Here is a 23,032-nt window from a genome sequence, read left to right as displayed (position 1 = left end):
ATGATGTCCATTAAAACTCTGGCTTAGTCTTGACAATAGACGTACATTCTCTTTAATGCAGAATAGCTCAAGTTATTCCACAAATGTTAGCTACAGACAAGGTCTCTAATATTAACTGTGCCATGTGTTTTTTTCCTGAGTGGCCATCACTGTTTTTTCCATATGCTGTCTAGTTTTGCTGAATGTTCTTCAGAGAGCCGGCACTGGGAAGTCCACAAGTGGCAAATTATTCTTTGTGACTATGAGAGTGAACTGACAGAGAGCTAGGAGCCTGTAGGGGTGGATTCAGAGACTGTATAGTGCTGAGAAGTCAGGAAAACATGGGGTGTTTTGACTGTTAGATGTTTTGATGCGCTGATTGCAGTGAAGTGTAAGAGAAACACAGATGGGTAGGAACACCTCTGTACATGGAGCTGCTTTCTGCTGCAAGATAACTGACAGGTGGTTTCTTTCCTTCTCTTGTTCTCTGTCATCTTTCACAGTGTCATAGAATGTTCTGAGTTGGAAGGGACCCACAGGGATGACTGAGTCCAACTCCTGGCCCTGCACAGGACACCCCAAGAGTCACACTGTGTGCCTGAGAGCATTGTCCAAACACTTCTTGAACTCTGTCAGGCTTGGTGCTGTGACCACTTCCCTGGGGAGCCTGTTCCAGTGCTCAGCCCCCCTCTGGGTGAAAAACCTTTTCCTGATATCCAACCTAAACCTTCCCTGACTCAGCTTCATGCCATTCTCTTGGGTCCTGTCACTGGTCCCCAGAAAGAAGAGATCAGTGCCTGCCCTTCCACTTCCCTTCATGAGAAAGCTGCTAACTGCACTGAGGTCTCCTCCAGGCTGAACAAGCCAAGCGACCTCAGCTGCTCCTCATATGATTTCCCCTCTAGATCCTTCACCCTCTTCACAGCCCTCTTTTGGATGCCTTCTAGTAGTTTTATGATTCTTCTTATAATGTGGCACTCAAAATTGCACATCTCTGAAGAGCAGTGTCAGTGCCTGACAAAAGGCTGTTGTCTCAAATTGTGCCCTCCTCAAACTCACAAGTGGTTTCCACCCTTTCTTTTGCTGATTTTCTTACTTATGATGAGCATTACTCTTTGCTTATTGACTGTGGAATATCAATATTACTTTTTTCCATAGGATTTTTCTATGCAGAATGATTACATTATAAAATAAGGCTGTTTGTTTCAACCTTCAACATCCTGTCTGTGCTGTCAGTTAACTTGGTTGCTTCCTTTAGCATTCACACACCTCTGTTGCCCTCTCTTCCTCCATTTGACTGCTAACTTCCTAGCAGTTCCATTAGTTCCTTTGGATGTATAGTAAACATTGATAGGAAAAAAAAATCTCTTTGTGTTTTATAGTGCTGCTTCATCTTCCTTCTAGCAGGAAGTTTAGTGGTTTTCCCAACATTGAGCTTATCTTCTTGTATCTGTTATCTCCTTTGGGATATAGCCAGTCATCCTTGATTCAGTTTCTGCTATGTTATCATCTTGACTCAGGGTGCTCTTTTTGTGTGTCCTTTCTAGCCCCCTGATTTATCCAAATGCTGGGAAAGTATGAAGTACCATAGCCAGATCCTGCTAGTAGTAGAAAAGAGGACTGTGATCTTTTGTTATTTTTTACCTTTAACTGAGGTTTTATTCAAAATTCACAGCACTTTTGATGAAATTTCTCTGTTTCTTTTCAGCTTGTTTTCAACTGGCCTGTAATAGACTTATTCAATTTTCAGTTTCATGGGACTCCTTTGGAATGTGTTTAGTTTAAAAAGCACCACCCCTTTACCTGCTTGCCCTTCCCCAAACAAAAAAAAATTTGCCTACATCCTTTTGAGCTTTAATGTTTTGAATTGCATCATTTTGTTGTTTCACAGTGTCAATGTCCTTTTTCATTTCTTCTGCCCTCCAACTTTCTTAGGCTGAGAGCTTTGATTTTTAACTTACAGCTCTTTAAGAACAGTAGGACCACTGGCTGAAATTGAGACTTTGTGTTTTCCCCATTGCTTCCTTTCTACCTCACAGGGTATGTGAGACTACCCTGAAAGGCAGGAAAAGAAAACTGTATTTAACTGGATTTTGAGGGATATTTTTTGCTACTTGCTTCAGTTTAGAAACATCTGGAGTCAAGCCAAATGACGAGAAAGAACCCCAAATAAAGTGGGCAAGCCCTGACAAACTGTAAAGGTTTAAGTAGATTAAGTAATAGTTTGTATTCAGAGTTGCATTTCATTTTGATTCTGTACTAGATATCTGCCATGGTCTTTCCATTTCATATGCTAGGCAGGTACTCAGGATGGTTGAAAAATCATGCTTTTTTTTTGTGAAGCCTTAGATCTTTGACTGCTGGATTGCTATTGGTGTGGGGGTTGTGCTGGTGCCTTTTGGTTTTGTCTAGGTTTTTAATGAATATTAAAAAATTAATATTTCTATTTATTTATTTATTGGAAATGTCTTTTGAATAATTGAGTTTGATACTTTCCTGGTCTCTAGTTTGAAGAGCTCCAGTATTAATGTCTTTGGTGAACAGAGCATCTCTATCTGACTAGATGGTATACATGAGTTAATTAAATTGCCACAGTTTCAAACAAAATCTTGAATAATCAAAACTAAGTTTTTTGTTCTCTTAGGAATTACAGACATGTAACTAAAAGTTCCTTAGCAAAAGGAGAATGGTCTTCCAAGAAGCAGGAGAGTTCATGTTAAAGAAGAACCTGAATTTTTCTGGTATGCTTCAATATGTGGTTTTAGGAGCAAGACCAGACAGCCTGCTTGCTTATATTCCGAGTACATCCAGTCTGGTTTTTTTTCTTCCACCTTTTCTTTTGAAGCACCCTTTAAAGCTTTTCTTGCTCTCTAGTTTTGAAGAGTGGTCTATTTAAAAGTGGTCCAGCCTGTTAAACATAGTGAAACATCCACCATATAAAATGCTTCCCAAGAAGAGGAACAAGATGACTGTAGGTAGAGCAAATGCTTGGAATGAAATTGTGAAGAAAGGTTACAGGTAGTTTGGGGATGAGATAGGTGATAACCACACAAGTATTAGCTGTCTTTGCTGGGCAGCTTTAGCAGTGGCAAAAACTGTCCTGTTCTGTACATTTCACATACCCATAATCCTAAAATCTCCTCCAATACTAGTTCTCCACGTATTTTGGAGAGGAAAGGTGGTGTATTTAAACCTGATAAGGGTCCAAAGCTCATTTTATCCTAATATTACATATTTAATTCCTGTTCTAATGAGGCTTTATAGATCAGAGGACTTAGGGTTTAGCATCAAAGAAATGTTCCTGTTTGGAAGCTGATGGACTGCTCTGAACCATGGAAGTCAGTGGAGAGGGGTCAGGTGTTCCTGCAGTGTTGGTGGCTGCTTCAGAGGGGTAGCACCCCCCTCGGTTGCCTGCCTTTTGAGGCCACTGCCTTTTTTCCATCCTTTACTAGAGTATAGCTCATAGCTTCTGTACAGCTTTATCTTCCATTTGTGTCAAAACATCTCTAGATTTCATTGACATGGGACTGCTGGGCCTTTGACTCCTGTCTAGTTCAGGGGTGAATAGCACTGAATGCCTAAGAAGGGAAAAAGGCAGCATGAAAGCCTTTGTATGTACACAAAGTGTGCATCCAGCCCCCTGGCTTCTCTGCCCTGTTTTCATTTCTTGCGGAGATGGTAGCGCATGTTTACAGCTCCTTAGACTGAGCTGTTCAGTCATGCAGTCTAACTCCAAAAATAACTCTCTTGGGGGATATTAATCCAGCGTTGGATTATCTTTCTAAAATCGTTAATCAGACTTGGTCCCCGAGGGACCTTCCAGCTGAACTTGCCACTTAGTTTCTGTTTGCTGGGGCGGCAGGAGCCGAGCGGAGGAAGCTGATGAGGTTTGACAAGAAGTGGTTACTTACGTAAGGTGCCGAGCAGAGGGAGCTGTGCCTCTCCTCCTGCTGTGGGCCCGGCCAGGGCTCAGCTCCCTGCCAGCACCCTCCATGTCCTGCTCGGCCCTGTTGCCCTTACTGCCCTGCTTTCCCTTTGCCTTGAAGAAATGCCATGCAAAAACCTGCCTGTGTCAGGGGGTGGTGGGATCTGTGCCAGCTCCAGGTGCTGTATGTGCTGCCTTTTGTCCAGGGCAGAGAAGCACATGCTTTGTTTTATTAAATTCTCAAGTGCACATGGCATTCCTGCAGTCACTTTTTAATCATTAATTTTCTTACTCAAGCTGTTCATGAAATGAGCTGGCCTGCTCTTTGAATATTACCTCTCTTCTGTAAAAGAAGAAATAAGCTGTTCTAGGCTGCTGTTTACGAGTAGAGCTGCAAGTCACATAGCTCCTATTAGCCTTGCATTTTTCTTCTGTCTGTAGAGTAAGAATAGAATTTATTTCTTGAGAGATGTGCTCTGATAACTTTAAGTTATTTAAAGTACTTTGAGATCTTTGTATGGAAAGTGCCAATGAAATTGCAAAATAAGTTAAAAAAAAAAGAGTTCCACTGAGAACTAATTTCATACACGAATAAAATCCTGTTTTCCACATGCAGTACATAGGTAGAAGGGGAAAATTCAATATATTTTACTGGCATTGGTGCTAAATGAATCCCTCAGAGCCAGGCAGGTAAATTGAGAGCTTGCACATAGATGCTGATGCATTTTTACATTAAATTTAACATACTTTGATTTCCAACTTGGGGGTTTATTACTCTGACTTAGTAGACCACAGGAAGCCCTTCATGGTATGGTTGAAGTGCATAAATATACTGTATGTGGTAATAACAATAAATTGCAAAATTGACACTTTAATGGGATAATCTGTCATAGTTCTGCAAAACCATATTGATGGAATAAAGTATGTTCAAGTGGTAGACATGCTTTGGTTGTGGTTTCCTGAAATTATAAAATAGCGTGCTGTTGAGCATGTAAGTTGCTTAAACATTGTCCAGGTTACATCTCCTTGCATTCATTAGGGAAAACAATGGGAATTTGCCATCCATTTCCTCTGACCCCCTTCTCTCCTTCATATGCCTGCACATGCGCCCTTCTTGCCTTCAGATTCTGACTTGAAAATAAATGTTGTAAAAATGAGTTGGAAAGTTGCTCTTACATGTCAGTGCTTCTCAGATCCCACTGGGAGAGAAAAAGGAATTGTACTTAAGAAAACTCCATAACTAGACCCTTTAGCGACATCCCTGTCCTTTTCACTGCTTGACTGCTGCTGGCATAACAAAAAGAAATTGAAAACAGTTCTAGTTCTTCATTCATATAATGAAAATTGCTTACTAAATTGGAACCATTTCACACCAGGAGTTGTGCCTTCCTTATTTTGCTGGGCACTGTCTAACACACTGCGTACCACGGGAATAAATAGTAGGTGATTTTGAATTGTCAGCACTGTAGGTTGCAGAATTTTCTTTTCAGTCCTAATTTTGGGATGACAACTAAACATCTATTTTGGCCTTAAAAAAAAACCCAAAAGAATATTTGTTTCTGATGTTGCCACAGAAGTAGAACAAAACTAAATTATCTTTTGTGTACTGCATTGGATTCATCAGAGTATAAACTAGGAAAGAAGTCAGCGCACTTGACTAGGATGTCCACAGAGAAACGGAAACAAAGTGATGATTTTATATGCTTTTCAGCATTCAGACCACAATGTAGTCTTGGAGTTGGTCTTCAGTGGGAGAAGTGGGACTACACCCATTTGTATTAGTTAAAGATCTGTCACTTTGCTTTGTGTTTTATGACTCTATAAGCATACGTATAGTAATAATTATAATTATGTAGGAGATCTGTGCTAGTCTACATTAAAACTAGTCACAATGAAATTGTCTGCCAAATGCTGTGGCAGACTTCTCTTGCACCTTGCTTTGGAATGTAAGTGCTTATTTTCCATAGCTGAATTTGATTAACTTACCATCAGCTCTCCTTGACTCTTCTTTCTTAAACCTTTCTTCCTGTGTGACTCAAGGTAGCCCACAACTTGCTAAAGCAAAATGAGGGTCAATGCCCTCATATGCATGGGAAAATGGAAGTTTTCTGCAATTTTATCGCAGCGTAAGGTTGTTTTACTTTTGTACTCACAGGCAGTGGTCATGAATCAGTGTTTTTTCTCCAGCATTTATTGTGAGCTTTGGAGGGGTGGTATTGGGCTGCAAATTGCTGCTTCTTAGTCAAAAGAAACTGTGTTTGTCCATGCAATAGGTGGGTTCTATGGTTTTTATAGGTCTCCCTTCTATCTCTTTAGATATGTGGTCTACAGGTGATTTTTTTTCATTTAAAGTGTAGAAGAAACATGATGGGGGAAAATTAAACTGTTGAAAATATAGGCTTACTCAGCTGAAGCTATCCTCAGTCAAGTTTGTCTGGCAGGAGCTGCTGCTGCTCTTTTTGTGTTGTGGCCAGCAAACTCAGGCTCTGGCTGAGGCTTCCAGCATCCCTCCTGCCAGGGATGGGGTGCCAAGCCAGGGAATGTGGCGAGTAGCCTGTCGGTCAGGCACTGGGTGAGTCAGCCCCACTTCAGCGCTGCAGACAGTTTAATACCAGAACATCAGCAGGCTGAGAGTACCAAGGACTGCCCTGCTGAGGAGGTGGGAAACACCATCACTGTGAGTGTGGGAGCAGAAGGTGCCAAGGTCTCCGTTTCAATTGACTGTCGAGGTGGATTAACAGCTCATTGCTGCCAAGAAACCTTGCTTCTCCTCCCCTCTCCCATGTTGTATCACCTCTGAGTAGCTGTTTGACTTGAACATGGTAAAAAACAGATGACCAAAAATACTTTTTTTTCCTTTGCTGATTGATTGAGCCAGTGATTGATTGAGCCAGTGCACTGTGCAGCAAGGGGAGCACTGGTGGGAGATGCAAATGGTGGCCCTTTGATGTGTTGGGGAGAAATGGTGGGAACAGTGCATCTGCTAAGGGTCTACAGGGTAGAAGACAGACAAAAGTAAATGTCTGATTTTTCTCAATGACCAGCAAGCCAGCTGCATGCTTTAATTGTGTTTATTCCCTGTTCCTGTAACATCTACCAAATGTAGACAGTATCACAGTGTTTCTTAATCACATTGTTTAGTCTTTCAAGGCACTTCCTGCAATCCAGTATTATTTATAGACCGTCCATTGTCTTATTTACTGCCTTGCGCTTTGCTTTGTGGTGATGTGCGATCCTGTCGGCGTCAGAACTGCCATTGTTGCAAATAAATTGCTGGAGTGTTAAAGTTCATAAATTGCTTTTATAGTATGTATTGAGAACCCTATGTAGAATGTAGCAGGGCTTGCAGACTCAGAGGACTGAGCCTTTTCAGAGCAGACCAGAGGGCACGCAAGAAAAGAGGAAAGATGGAGACATCCAGAAGGCTGGATGAACTCCCACTTACAAAAGTAGTTTGAGACAAAGGTACAACATTTCCCAATAAAGGGATGATTTCACAATTTTATTCAGACTGATCTGAGCTCCTGCTTCTGCTGCAGTGGAAGAAAGGTCATTAGACCAGGTTGAAGCAGCAACTGAAGGTGGTCAGAGCCTTTTTTAACCTGTACATGTTTGTGTCTTTTGGATGTCTAGTATACTCAGACATCTTCTCTTGCCTTAGCTCTTTGAAAGGCTGTATGCGCAAGCATGTCTCCATGCTTTCACCACTTCCTTCTCTTTTTCTGCTAAGAAGAAGTGGTACTGCACCGCTGGGGATTTCTACAGCCTCTCTTGTTTTGTGATATGTGATGGCACTTTGCTGGGTCTCAGCAGAGTGTGCAGGAAACGCCATGGTTGGCATGGAGGGCTTGCCAAAGCAAGAAGGAGCCTCCCCATCTGCAGCAGGGTGCATGGGCTGCTGTGTCTGAGAACTGCAGCACTTTGCTACTAGAGAGGGTGTCCTGCCACCACCAAGCTGAGAGAGGGGTGCAGAAGTTTTGTTTGCAAGCCCAGAGAGGCACTACACACTCTTGAAAAACATTTGTTGCTGTTGCAAGGTTATAAACTTTGATGAGTCAAAAGAGACAGAACTTAAATTCTGCAAAACCTGAGGATTTGGTTCTTCCCCTTTCCTCTCTTTCCCTGAACCTCACAGCTCGCACTATTTGACACCAGATCCCGTTGATACTCATATTCTTGCAGAATTATGACGTGTTATGTAGCAAATTATGTCACCCTGAATGTATACTGCATCCTTGTGTATTCATGTGTCTGAGAGGTACCATAAAGAAGTGTTTATGTGTGGGTTTCTCTGGATCTGTGAGGTGAGGATGTGTGTGCGTGTGTGTATGTATATGTGGAAACTGCTGTGTGTTCTGCCTTCTTCCTGACATACTGGTTGCTATAGTGCAGTGATCTATTTGTGAACACCCAGAAGATCACTGCTATAGTTAAAAGAAACAGTGTTTCCTGGCCATAACTTCCTGGGCAATCTCTTCTCCTGAAGCGCCAGCATCAACCGATTCGGTCACGTTCCCTGGGACTCCAGGAGTGACACTGTAACAGGAGCTTCCTCTAGTTTGTCGTTTTTCTCCCACCAGCATATCTAATAATATTTAAAAATAGTTTTTCTATTTAAATCTAATGCATGCCTATTATTCCCCGTACATTTCAGTGCTTCAGCCATCTTTCTAACAGACTGTCGAGCTGTGCAGCATGTCGTGGCGTTGAGTCCTGTGTTTGCTCCTGTAATATGTGCCATTGTCCTGCTCCTGCACATTCTTACACACATCCATTTTCATCCACCTGCCCAGCCACGGGAAGTGTAGGAGACGGAAGCAGCAGTGCTGGAGTTCTGTCTGAACTGCTGTAATATTCTTTTTTCTTTTTTTTTCTCTCCCTGCAGGTGTGAATGAGAGAGACTCTCTGCAGTATTTAGTGTCCAGTTGTACTGGCTCCGAAGAGCAGCAGCGTCGCAATGCCCCCTCCTGCTGATATAGTGAAGGTGGCGATTGAATGGCCAGGTGCCTTCCCCAAGTTAATGGAAATAGATCAAGTAAGTGCCTGTGTACCTGTGTTCAGCTGGCCCTGTTCATAAATAAGTTCTTCTCTGCATGTTTGTGTCTCTGCATTTATGGTTACTTCAATGCACATGTGTTTTTCTGTGAGTGTATGTGGGGCAGAAGGTGTTTTTATAAGCGATGTAACCTTCTTCCTCTCTTACTGCTAAAGATTTTTGATGTGTTTAGCTGGTTTCTTCATTTGCTTTTTCCTTCTGAATAGCTGCTTAAATAAGGCATTTACTGCTTGTGTGACCCACTTAACACTTTTGTGCCTTAGTTAGTTCAGCTGTAAAATTGTGGTAATGTTGTTACCTCTTGGTGGAAAGTCTTTAAATTTCTAGTCAGTGCTGTGCATTTGGAGTAGAATCATACTAAATGGCTGCAGCAAGTGCAGATTTTGGAACTTAAGTAGTGGTGCCCTTTGAGCAGGAGGGTCTTTGTTGTTCTGTACAGGAATCTCGCGGGTTGTTCTTTTTAGCTGGTTAGTTCTAACTAACCCATGTCCCCATGGATGGATTGGAGGCAGTGTACAGAAGCTAACAAATTCAAAACAATGAATTAAAAACTTTTTAGAAAATTGGGGTGGGGGTAAACAAACAAAAACAAGTTATACAAGGGCCATGTTTTATATTCTGGACTTCTCTGAGATTGTTTTTGTGGCCCATGTTAAAAAGCAACCTCTTTAATATGTAACAGCTTACCCTTAACATTTTGAAATCCTGCAGCATGTTACCTGGTTAGAATTATTATGATTTCTGTAAATAGTATTCAGAGCAAAGAAAAGCATTTTATAATGTGCTTTAGACCCTGGTGTGTCTGGGGACTCAGTACATTATAAAGGTCTATTGGAGAGGAGAGCATTTGAATTCACACTGAAAATGTATTACTGAAATGGGTTAGTAATTTCTTCATGCAGTGCAACGAGTTTCACTTGTAGTTAACCCTTTTGTGGCACATGGCTGGGAAGTTCCTATGTGAAATTTGAAGAAACATGGTACTAGAGGGTGGCTGGAATCACAGCAGTATGATTTTTAAGCATTCTGAAAGCCCCCTTAGAGGAAAGGGAGTTCCCAAGAGAAACCAAACTTTGTAGATTGATTTTTTGACCTGCCAAGCTTTTCCATTTTCATTTGCTGAAATTTTTCAGTACGTATAGTAATCTTTTGCCTTCTGGAGTGAAGAATGTTTTACTTTTTTCTTCTTATATAACAAATGGTAGACCCTGCACACTGTGTTCAGGGAAAGATGCATGTTAGTCATGATGAACCAAGTACAGGTGACAAAACTGAAAAAAATATTATGAATTCTCCTTTCAAACAGCAGTAAAGTAATATGAAAATTATTTGATTTAATTTACAAAAGCTTAAAGTTACTCTCAAAATCCCTCACACCTTCTCTGTAATATTAGCTTACTTTCCTAGCACCTTGTTTTTAATTTTTTTATGTAAGATTTGAAGGAGACAAGAAAGATCAATGCTGAATTATATTGGGTGAAACTTCTCAAACACAGCCTGCCAGCTTATCTGCAAGCTTCCTCAAGCCCCTTTATGCGTAGGAGGAGGAAGAAGAGGGAAAGTAAGGCCAAAAGGGAGAAGACTTAACAGCAGCCTTCTCCTGATGCAGAGAGGAATGGAAATGAGGGAATGAAGTTTGAGAGTCTCATCCCTCCCCTTTCTGACATGGAAAGATGGAAAAGAAACATCCCTTCCTACTACCCATGCACGCAAACACGCATATTTATCTTTTTCAAGGTTGGGAGAAATGTGGGAATGAACCTTGAAAATATATAGGGTGATACATACTTCTGAACACACAGCTCTGCCTTTGATTCACTTAGTGCTAACTTTTCCTCAATCTGTTTCCTTTAAAGCATCTATTCAGTAGAAGAGCTGTAGTGGAGGAGATGATTCATACCTCAGATGGCTAGCTGTCAGAGATGATAAAGGGGAGGAGGGAAAAGGAAGGCAGAAAAGAGAAGCGACCTACCCACTGACCAGACACTGCAGCCAGTGCCTGTGTCCCAGGTGGGATCTGCTCATTCAGTCACCACTTGACACATATTCAGAAAATCCTAAAAAGTTTTCCATACTGGTTTCTTCTCTGTCTTTCTTACCATCAAGAAAAACAGTATTTAAGTGAACAGCACTATAATATTGCTTTAAAAAAACCCAACAAAACCCCATCACTGCATCATGACACAAGTTCTTTATCTTTCAGGGTACTGAGGCTATTCCAAAAACTGAAGTACGAATACCATATAAGAAATCTGAGGAAAATCTGGGAGGTTTTTTAAGGTTGCTTATTGCATATATTTGGAAGTGCTTATTTATATTCAGTTGCACATTATCCTAACTTACCTGCTCTGTGTATGCATGTTTTGCTTAGCAATGAAGAGAGTAAAATATTTTCAAAGTGAAGAAATGTCACTGTGAAAACAGAACAATTGACAGTGGTGTACTGGCAGGTGTTGGGCCTTAAAAGAGCTCCTGAATATTTTTTCCACCAAATGTTACTAAGCTTTACACTGCCCTTCAGATGCACGACTTCTGACAACTTGGACTTCAGGAGGCACAGAGCCTTGTCGGGTTGAGGCTTCCCACTGCATTTCTATAGGTTTGTCAACCTGGGTTCATCAATGATGGTTTTAAACTTAATCATGCAAGTCTCAGTTAGTTAGAGAGATTCTGTGCCAGAACAATTAATATATAAATAAATGCCTTTTGGAATTAGCCTCTGTGCCTGCTTCCAATGAATGTGAAGACAACTTTCTGCTCATTCATTGGCATGTATTATTTGATGTCAGGGTTTTACAAAGTGTTTTTTCTTGGAAAGTTGCTTTAAACAAGAAGAGCAAAAGTGCCTCTTACTTACTGCCCTCTCTCACTTAACAGGTGGGAACTAATTAAGTTGCAGTAAACCTGGACACTGGCTGATACCTGTATGCATTAAAACTGATTTTAAATCATGTCCCTCTTAAGAGATGGACTTGATTGAATTCAGCTACTCTCTTTCAGAATACTTGGGGTTTATTTGGGCTCCCCCCCCAATTCCATCATTTTCCTCAATTATAAATTTGAGAAATAGCATCTGGACTCCTCCCTCCTCCATAAATCTGTACTAGCAATATCAAAAGTCTGCCCAAAATTAATTTTTAATATGAAAATTTGATTGTGGCTTTAAGAACTGTGTATAGCGTTGATCTTTCATGCTTTAGTCTTTCTGTCATGTAAGGGGAGGAATGGAAATGAGTTGGTGTCTGAATTTGCATTGGGATCTTTTTGTGGACTTCTTAGCAATGCAGTCTGGGGAAGAAATGAATGGTGGATGCTGACTGTCTGTTATCTTTTTCTCCGCTCTTCTAGCTGATTATTCTAGAAGATGTTAAGAATAGGACTGCACAGGGTCTGTACAGTTGAACCAGGATGCTGGCTAGTCTATCCTGTCTTCTCTTTATTTGTCCCAGAAATAGCTATTTCATAAGAGGGTGTTATTTCTTGTGTTCAGTGAAAGTTTGCATGCTTTAATTTGTGCCCATTATGTATAATTCTTAGCTGTTGGGGCTTTTTACAACACAAATTATTTTAGGTATGCCAATGCTGGTTTTAAGTTACCTGGATACTTTGTGGATTTACAGTTACACTGTTCCTGCTGCAGGAGAAGCAGCTTCCATGAGAGGCACAAGATGGATATTTGGGGACAGTATCTATTTTGGCTTATCCCATTCAAATCCACTCCTGTGTCTTAACACAAGTTGTGCTAAAACCAGATTTCTGTAAGCTTGGGGATGAAATTCCTCAGCCTTGGAGGCAAATAACTGTTCCTACAGAAAGGAATAGTTTATTATTAAACTTGGCCATACAGTCTCTTCCTCCATGTTTGCTTTTACCTATGAGATCATTAAACATGGATTAAATTAGCAGATGTGAATCTTTACATTAGCAAAAAGAAATGGAAGGGAGGGGTGGGGAGGAGGAAATCTGTGTTTTCTTTTCAAAGCCCAAAATTTTATACAGTGAGCAAAATTTACAGGAGCATTGTCATATGACAATTTCATGTTAATAAAAGTGCAGCACATGGGTGGAGCCATGGGCTGCTTTACATTAATATTCTCTCTAGAGTTTAGATTTACTCAGCAAGTTTATCTTTTAAGAGTCTCTTTCAAGTTTTATCTTCTGACAGTGTCATTTTAACTGTGGTTGTTTTTTTGTCTTCTTCACAGAAGTAATTTTACTTTACTGCATATTAAAAGGTCACCAGTAAGGTTTGGGGTTTTTTTAAGTAGCTTTCAAACCTAAATCTGGTTTCAGACCTAAATCTGGACCCTTGGGGATTATTAATTGATTTAGTGCAGTGTTTCTCAAACTGTGGGGAAGAATGTATTTCAAAAGGGATTGTGAAATGCTTAATTAGAGAAAAGAAAGTGGCACATCGCTTCTGCCATGTCGGTAGACTAAGAATAGATAATAGTTTCTGCAAGTACTGTCACTAGTAATAGCAGTATACCGAGACAATCCTCGCATCACGAGTCTAAATGTATGCAATATTACTGAGCACCAGCATTGTTCAAGCAGTGAACAAGAAAGGGATATTGATGTCTCACTGTACTGCAAAATGTCACTCCCTGTGCTTCATTCTGGCTCCTTCAAAATCAAGGGGTTCAGTTCTTAAGGGAATGAAGGAAGAGAAAGGCACTTGCCTCCTTCCCACAAACCTGCAAATTTATATGAACTCTTACCCAGAAAGTGTAATGGTACTGCAGCAGCTGGAATTAGTGATGCTTTTTGTTATGAATATTGCTAAGATTTCCAGTGTTATTGCACATCCTGAGTTTATAATAAAGGGAAGTGTCAGTGCCTTTAACAGCTGACAAGATCTCAGTTTCTTGAAGATAGAGGATTATGAAGCAGCTTATGGGGAGAACAACAACAACAAAAAAATCTAACACTGACTTATGAAAACGTTCCCTGGGTTTGCTAGCAGCAGCTCCTTTCTGTCAGATGGGAGAAGGAGTCAGTGCTTGAGGCTGGCCACTGCAGCTGTATCACAGCCACTCTGAAGGAGGATGTCAGTTGCTGCTGATGGAAGACTTGCCCAAAGATAGATGAACTGAAACGTGGCTACCTTTTCAAAAAGAATTGAAAAACGCCTGGCTGTCTTAAGCCAGTTTGTTAAAGGTAGGGCTTGCTTAAAATCAATGTTTAGGTGCCAAACAGATGCTTTTGGAGTTTTATTGCTCCTTGTTGTACCTGTCATATTTCAGCTTCACAAAATTGAATGTGGAACTGTTCATAAAGCAGATGCTAATTGGCATATAAACATAGTGAAAATATTTGACAGTTTTATAATGCTTGCAATTTTGTTACCATCAGGAATTATTAATAGAGATGATAAAGAAATCATATCCCCTATTTTTACATGATTTTTTTTTCCCATTTTTTTTGCTGGACTCACAAAAGGTCTCAATTTTTTACTTTTATTTATTTTGTAAAAGCTGTTCAGCAGCAAGAATAACCTTGGAAACAGTAATGCAGATGTTTTAGTGCACTGGGTATAATTCAATGCACTGACACACTTGTATACATAGACAATGCTTCATTAACATAATGAACCAATTGTTAAATACAATGGAGTTTGAAAAATATGATTCCTTTTCTTAAAGGACTGCGGCACTGGAGTACTCATCATTAGAGCCTCAGTTCTTTGATGTGGTGGCAGCCAGCCAGCCTGGATAAAATGGGCAATGTTACTGTCACATGTTACATTTTATTAGTCTGGTTTGTCCAAAGCCACATTCCCACTGGTTGGCTGGAGTCTTTCAAAGCTGCAAACTTATGTCCTGTGGTGTATGTGGCTGGGACCTCATCACTGAAAAATACATAAAAACTCTGTCTTACTGCTTCTGTTGAATACAGAGACAGCAGCAAGGCTTAGATGGAAGAGGTAATAGCTGTGCAGAAGGGTTAGACATTGTAAAAGAAAGGGATAGGGAAAATAAATAGAAATGTTTAGTGAATTTTAGTCTAATGGATGCTATTTATACTTTCTACTTGGTGCTATCTTCTAGGTTAAGAACCATAAGTTCAGTGCAGTAGACAGGGTTTGGTTGGCTGGTTGGTTGGTTGTTTTTGTTAAATCAAAGTACAAGTAGAGCCAGGATACACTTGAGGTCTACATAACTAATGTCCCACTGTTCCTGATCTCCAGCATAAAGGATGTTCAGAAAATAATATTTTAGGAAAGAGATAAACCACTCTATTTATTCTCTTCTTGGGTTTTTTTTGTGGGTTTGTGGGGTTTTTTGTTTGATTGGTTTGGAGTTTGGTTTGAATTTTTTCATGTCTCTGATTTTACTAGCTCCATAATTCTTGCCAGAACCTCCCTGTTCAATTGGAGCCTGACTTTTGCTGCCTGCAGCTGATGGCATTTTCAAGATGAAGGCTAAACATGACTTTAAGGTTCTTGCATCCGTAAAATTTTTTAACTATCAGCAGGAGTCCCATCTCTTAAGTTAATTCTGCTCTTATTTAAGGGAAATGTGTAATGACAAGATTCCTGAAGTTATGGACCAATGAATTAACTCACATTCTGGCCAGCTGGAGTATGCAGGCACACTTTATGACTCAATTATATTCTAGTTATAGACATACAGATTGTAATACAAAAGAGAATAATACCAAAAACCCCACAGTATAATTTTTTTTCTGCCTTCATGGAGAAAATTCTTCCCTTGTAGGCCAGCAATGTGTCATTCATGAGCTGGGGGTTTGGGGTTTCTTCATTCAGTCTTCAAAGGCATGCTCTCCTAATAGGTTGTGTGAAAAGCCAAACCTTAAAGCCCTGCTTTGTACTTTGAAGTGTACTTTGGCTGTATTTTAAATATGTGGGGCAAGTGTGTTGCACACAAACATGCTGAAATCCACAGCTGTGGGTTGCCAGGTGTTTTTTAACAGTACTTTTCAGTACTCTTGATTGGGAGTTTTTAGTGTTCCTATTTATAGTTGAGAAAGCAGGAAATGTTATGACTTGTTAGGACACTAGATACAGAGTAAAAAGTATCTGTAAAATACTGTTTATGTGTTTTTTTTTGTTTGTTTGAGGTTTATTGTTAATAACATTATGTTTTGCTGCTTCCTTGTACAGTCATTGTAACATCCTAAACATATTATCTGTCAATGCTTAGATCAGGTGAAAGGCAGACTTAGGAGTGAGGGTCTCTTTGGGGGTGGGAAGGGAGTAATTGAGGAAGCTGTAACTGCAAGTGAAGTGGGAGAGGACACAAATACCTGGGTTTCCCTAAGTCTTGTGTGCTCTGAGGAACTCCAACTGCTAAATTTATATCAAGGTGTTGCTACTGACATGTTAAAACTACCACCTTAAGAGCTGTGAACTGAGCTGATAAAAGCTCTCTCCCATCAGCAGCTGCACTTGTTGAGGGTTTTGCCTGTCGGCTTTGAGGTGTGAATGTTTCCTGCCCTGGGTTGTGTTCTTGCACTGGCAGAACTGCGTGGTGTCGGCCTGGCCTTGGCTGGGTTTTATGGCCTCTGTTACTGTAGCACTGCAGTGTCCCCGTTCTTCAGGCATTCACTCTCTCTGGTGCTCTGCTGGGTTAGAGAAATCCTCTCTTTCATGTTTTACAGATGCTCGATAATACATTAGCCAGTCTGGTCTCACCAGTATTCCATTGTAGTCAGTGGAGAGTGTTGATTCGCAGAGTGGTTCACAGCAGGTTGAGAAGGTTGAAGTCCAAAGCACTCCAGCATCTCCCCCTTACAGAAGACCTTATCTCTTACACCACAAGATACCAGTGCTGAAGTAGCTAGTCATGGAGCTGGATCTCCTGGCATTTGCTGTTTGCCACCAGTCCACTGTGGACCCTGTTGTATGACAGTAACAAGTAAAGCCTCCACTGACTGTGAAAAGAGGTGTTTTTCTGTTTTTTCATAGGCATAAAAATGACTTCAGCACTGAAAGATTTATTGGTATAATGATGGCATTTATTATAAGACAGAATATTGTATTTACTGGCTTTAAGTTCTGTTTTTTTGACAGATGCACAGATCAGCAACAGAACTTTTTTCCTTAATGCTGTTTCCCACTAACAGATGTGCTGCATCTGCTATTTTTTCTGTGATAGGCTTAAAGACAGAAAAGTTAAGGGTTTTCTTTTTACTTCTGCGGTTAAAAGGTGTCAGACAGGGAGAGTGATATCCCAATGATTGTCCAAAAAAAACCCCAACAAGCACAACCTAACAAACCAACCCAGCAAAAAGAAAAAGCAATGAATCTCTGTTAGTCATGTGGAAAAGAAAGATATTCAGACTTGGCCTAAAAGAAACCTGTCTACAGTTTCCTGGTCTTGCTCAAAGTGTATCAGAACTACACATGTAAACACAGGTTTCCACCCGGATTTAGGCTTCTGTCTTCTTTACAGTTCACACATGCACATATACACGCACACTTGCTATTGGATTTGGAAGTGCTTTAAACCCAAGTTAGTGTACCACTGGTGGTCTGAACAGGACCTAGGGCTTGGTCAGCACTGGTGTATTGGATATTCTTTGTTACTTTTGCTCATCCCATGATTTCTCTGGAACAAAACAGTGATCTGGACTAACCCAGTTTACAGACCTGTAACTAAGCACACCTGTGCTTCCTGGTGACTGGCTCCCTATGAGTTCTCCATAGGAGTAGGCATGAAAGGATGAAACTGGTGAGGAAATTGGAGTGGGAAAACTCAGTCAGTGTTCTGCAAGTTACTTTGGACATACTACCAAATATTGCACAAGTAGCAAGGGCAGGTACTCAAGAAGACCGAGTTAGGGATCTGTGTGCATTCCAGCACACAAAACCTGGAGACACCATCCGAGACACGTGCAGTTGAGCACAGACAGGGTGCTAGGTGTTCCTGCATGGTGGATGTCACTAGGGCCACACCTGAATCTTGGACACCTGTGCTAACCAGTCAGTGCAGATAAAGCTTTACCAGGTGTGTAAATTCACATTGGCTCTAGTGCTGCCGATGCTCTGTGCCATTGTCAGGATTTCTCCCCTCGTGCAGATCAGTAAGTCACGAGGCCATAATGCCCCAGTGCCGTTTCCCACTTAACTTCAGCTATCAATTTAATACCTACCCTAGGAAAATACTTTTATTCTAACCAATGTGTTCTGTGCAGATACTGTGATAAGATAGCTGAAGGTGTTATCTCCTGTAGGGAGCATGAAGTTTACTTTGATCTCTGTTATTTTGTATATAAAAGCAACAGCCTGATCTTCTTAGAGCTTTAAATGAGCATCTCAGCATGTGTAAAAGCTCACTTCATTTTTACAAGTCTAAGAGAAGACACAGAGACAAAAAAAAAAAATGCACTAGCACAAAATACTCATTTCTGTGAAGGAAAAACTTCAAAATATTTTTGGACTGATTGTAAGAAATTCTTTGAAGTACATTGACTAATAAGGTAAATTTGACTTTTTGGGACTGTAAATGCAGCAAAGATAAGTAAATTTCCATAAACATAATTTTACTAAGCTTAAGGTAACAAAACCTTTAAATTTGTGGTCTTTGACGTCAGGCAGGTATTTAGAGCCAGGAAAGAAACAAAGTGACTTTGAATGGCCTGCCAAGTGGATTTACTCTACAGAGAATGGAAATGGGCTTTTATCTCATTTTTCATGGTTCAAAAAGAAAAAAATTTAATTCCTCCCTTTTCTTTGTTTTCTAGTAGTGCTGCATTCCCATACATGCGGTAAACAGTCGTATCCAAACATATTTTAGTGTCTTGCAGCTTTTGCTCGCAGGACTGAGACGAGATTCTGGGGGTGGCTGGCAAGCAGCCGTGGGAGCTGGGCACTCACCCGCCTGTCGCTCCCAGAGCAAAGCAGCATTCTGCTGGCAAGGGGGCCTGGCTGTGCAGGCAGGGTGGCAGGACTGCTGCTAGCTCTGCGTGCTGCCTGCCAGAGTCTCCCTGCAGCACGCTCTTCCCAACCAGCCTCCTCCCGGGAGAGTGCACACAGGGAGTTGTGGCAGCCCTTGCCTGCTTGCAGTGACACTCCCCTTGTGAACAACGTGCTGGTGGTAATTTATCTCCCTGCAAGGGGAGGGGAAAGAATTTTGTCTGGAGACTTATACACAGGGGGAGTGAAGCCCAAGGGATTATTAGGAGCAGCAGTTTATTAGTATTGCTAGTACTTATTAGTATTGCTATGGTGGTATTTATTTTACATTTATTAATTTGTAAAGTATTATCAAATCACTAATTGCAAACTCTGTGTCCCAGAAGAGTTCCACTTTGTTTTCATCTTGTTGCTTCCTTCATCATGAGCTGTGCTTACTCACATCAGTGCTGTAGCAGCAGTGCCACAGGAGGACCAAGCTGTAGCAGGAGAAACTGACTATATAAATAATTTTTATTGTTGAGGATCCATTTGCTTTTTCTTTTAGCTGTTCTTTACAGGTTCTAATTGATTTGTTGGAGGGGTTTTGTGTTTGTTTTGTCCAAGTTTTTAGTTTCAGATATTATCACATAATAATGCAAAGGTGGTGCAGAATAGGCAAAGGGGGTAGGAGGTGAATATTGACAAAAGATGTAAAAGTTGATGGTGTAGACAACTTAGAAGGACCAAAATAATGACTTGAAAAGTAATCTAATCCAGCCTTCCTGGTATTTATATTATTGCTTGTTTAGGTTGTTAAATTGTCTTTTTGTCATAGTTTCTAGTGGGAAACTATAGGTCCTTTGGGAAACAATGGGAAGAAAAAGCAGTTACTCTTTTTGCCTCCATTATATTGAATCTGCTAGCTGGTTTCTGTATACTTTGTAAAAGGAATTAATAACCCAGATAAAATTTTGTCACAATATGGAAATATCAGAACAAGACCTACAGTAGCATCCTGAGGGGTGAAAGGGATGCAGCATGCAGAGCTGTGCACTCTGCTTGGCAGCAGTTTGCCTACAGGCTGGCACACGTGTGCTGAATGGCAAACTGATATTATCCAGCTCCAGACAAAGCTGTGCTCTTCCCTCTGTCCATCCCAAAAGCATGGTTTTGTTTTTGTTTTTTGGTGTTTTTTTTTTTTTTTTTTTTTTTTTTTTTTAAAGATAGAGGATATAAAGCAGTTGGAAGCAGGGATTTCTCTCACAGGATTGCAGAAGCTGAAAAAACCCTTGGAGAGAAGGACAGCAGGTCAAGGTAGCTGCACAGAAATGACACAGTAATCCAGACTGAGGAACTAATCAGTCCAAAAAAATTGGGGGGAAGCCCCACTTTTTTAATGTGGCATGATCAGCTTGATCTGCTTCACAGCCTTGCTGCAGACATGCAAACAACTCAGCCAGTGCACCAGAGAGGCTGCTGTGGAGAAGGGACATGTTGCTGCTGCAGAATGGAGCAGTTTCCCACTTCTGCCTTTTCTCCCATGTGCTGGTGTTTGCTACTCATTTAGGTACATAGCAAGGCAGATAAGGAAATTGGTCCTGGTCAAAACTATTTTTCCCCCCCCTTCCTGGCCCAGCTTTTAGTTTGATTAACTTCTCTGGTGTGGATCATCTTGGGTGGTCATGTGAAAATAGAAATGGCAGTGAAAGAGGAAGGAAGGAAACCAAGGACTGAGACAATATGGTAAGCAGGAATAGAATCCTTTCAGCAGGTGCTTTCATTCATGTCTGATTAAAATGGTCTTGTGTTATGTTTCTGCCTGTTTATAAACTGGCTTTGTTGACTGGACTGTTGAAATAATAAATCCTTGCCTGATCCTTACCTGACCAAGGAGTCCTGTCTCTGGCTTTCTGTCTATGCTGTGGTGAAGTACAGAAAAAAAATTCAAGGGAAAAATAATTTTTCCTTCACATGACATGCCCTGATACTGAGTTAATTTTTCCACTAATCATTTTCTACAAAAATTAAAGGTAAAAAGCTTATTTTGACAATGGTGTTGGATTGTGGGTGGGTTTATGGTGAATTTTCTGTATTTTGTTTATTTTGCTTGCTTTTTAATAATTTGGTGAACTGTCATTATTGGAAGTAACTAGAGAAGGGGATCCTATGATGTTTAGGTTATTTGGGAAATTTTGGTGAAGCAACAGATATGTGTGATATTGTGTGGTCAACCAGTGTTGGAGCAAAAAGGCTCAAGAGTCACCCAGCTGGTGAAATTTGGTGTGTTTCTTTTTGCCATGCAATTTCTTCTATGGTTTGGGACATAGAAGTGCATTTCTCCTAGCCAGAAGTCTTCTAAAAACACTTGTGTATGCACCCTGCATTTATAACAATGTTCAAAACATTGCAACATCAACAGGCTGTTTTTTTCTTTTCTATTTTGGGGCCCAAAGCAAGAGAGCTGCTTTGAGTCAGTCCAAATGCTCCTGTGCTCACAGATGTAGAGAATAAAGCAGAACTGATACATCTGGGATTTTAACACCTTCCAGCTGGTGTTTTATCAGAAGGGGACTTGCATGTGTGCACTTAAGAGAGAGGATTACTGTCATCATATGACCATCTCTGAAAGGGACAAAAGAAGGTTTAAAATTTTTGAATGTCTTCTGGTTTCAGATGTCGTTCCTGGAAAATGCTCGTGTTGATATCTAAATCTTCTGTTTCTGTTGTCTAATGAGATGCAGTGTACACAAAAGACCCTTTGATTTCTCAGTTGAGAAACTGAGTTTATGTCATATGGGCTAAGGTTGACAAAAATGATGGATAATGTCATAATGCATATGTTTAGAATTGCTATATTTATACCTTTATGAGATCAAAACAGCAGAAAACTTTGGGATCTTTCACACTTAATGCTAAAGAAATAATGAAATGCTACTGGTTTTGTTCTGCATTTAGTGGCTTTGGAATCATATTCTAAGATCTCACAGGTATTCTAATTTTGTGATTTTGCTTTTTCTTTCTTTTTTTCATTTACCAGAAAAAGCCACTGTCCTCAATAATAAAAGAAGTCTGTGATGGGTAAGTTCTGCCATATAGAGCATACTAGATAAGGTGCTTTTTGAAGTATGAAACCAAGTAGGAGATAATTTTTTCCAAAGAAAATCTAGATATCCTGTATGACTAGTCATTAGTTTCTTAAATCTTTTTGTGTTATCTTCAAATTTTGAATTTGCAGTGCATTTTGGGTCAATTGCTTGCAAGATGAGGCTCCTAACAAAGCAGCTCTATCATGTGGGTGACTCTCATTGTGACTGTTTCCTTCCTTTCTGCACAGAGATGCATTTTGCCAACTCACTTTGGCTTGTGGTCCCTGCAGTTCATGGGTTAAGGGACTAAAGCACTGCCTCTGGCTTTAAATATTGAGCAGAGTGCAGTAGGTGCTGTAAGCTGGTCCAGTTGATGTGACTGTTCATATGAAACTGAAATGTGAATTGCAAATTCTGCAATATGGACTAATAATTGGCTAAGACAAATACCTTTACTTATGTTTAATGGATCAATTGAAAAAGCTGTTTTAAGCTTTTATGTTTTAAGCAAGTGCTACCACACAGGAGAAACTAGTTATATTCATCAAATTGCTGCTGAGCTAAAAAGGTGATATTTTATGCCTAATGTAATATATCAACTTAATACTATATGCACTGTATATTGTATAAGCTAGCATAAATTTCTGGTACTGTACTTTTTTTTTTTTTTTTTGGTCAGTTTTAGTGACTTTGTGATCTTGCTTACTGCAAACAAAGATCACTAGGATGTATTTGTACTGAGGTTTTCCATTTGTAAACAAGCTTTTAACTTTGGAACTCATCATTGAAAGCTGTGGAAAACTATGAGAAGTATGAGAAATACATGGGAATGACAGACACTTGTTTGGTCATACTAAAATTATGTAAAGGGTACTTTTTGAATTATTAAGATTTCATTTTGTGATTAATTTATTTTCATATTTCTAAGGTGGTCTCTTGCAAATCATGACCAATTTGCACTGCAGTATGCTGATAGCTCTAATTGCTACATCACCGAGAAGGTGGGTAAATCATTCAATGCAATTCTTGCATAGCCTGTAAAAATATTTGCCACAATCATTTATTTTAAATTAAAATTTATGAAAACATACTTTCCATAATGCAATGCCACTGAGAGGGTAGGT

General features: G+C 40.2%; 1 protein-coding gene across 8 annotated transcripts in view; it reads left to right on the top strand.

Moving 5' to 3' along the window:
* ELMO1 (engulfment and cell motility 1) overlaps positions 1–23,032 on the top strand; it is a 312,095-nt gene that overhangs the window by 41,322 nt on the left and 247,741 nt on the right. For 6 of the 8 annotated variants that reach the window (XM_069007623.1, XM_069007621.1, XM_069007625.1 and 3 more), the window contains 3 exons: positions 8,790–8,939; positions 21,860–21,900; positions 22,837–22,909. In XM_069007623.1, coding sequence (XP_068863724.1) covers positions 8,862–8,939; positions 21,860–21,900; positions 22,837–22,909 — 192 coding nt within the window. In that variant the 5' untranslated portion in view covers positions 8,790–8,861. Of the gene's footprint in view, positions 1–8,789; positions 8,940–20,495; positions 20,566–21,400; positions 21,464–21,859; positions 21,901–22,836; positions 22,910–23,032 lie in introns of those variants that run through there. The other 2 variants (XM_069007626.1, XM_069007629.1) reach the window with 2 other exon arrangements.

Source organism: Aphelocoma coerulescens, chromosome 2 (genome assembly GCF_041296385.1).
Source record: "Aphelocoma coerulescens isolate FSJ_1873_10779 chromosome 2, UR_Acoe_1.0, whole genome shotgun sequence".
Classification (NCBI taxonomy): Eukaryota; Metazoa; Chordata; class Aves; order Passeriformes; family Corvidae; genus Aphelocoma; species Aphelocoma coerulescens.
This window is presented reverse-complemented; position numbering and strand designations above follow the sequence as displayed.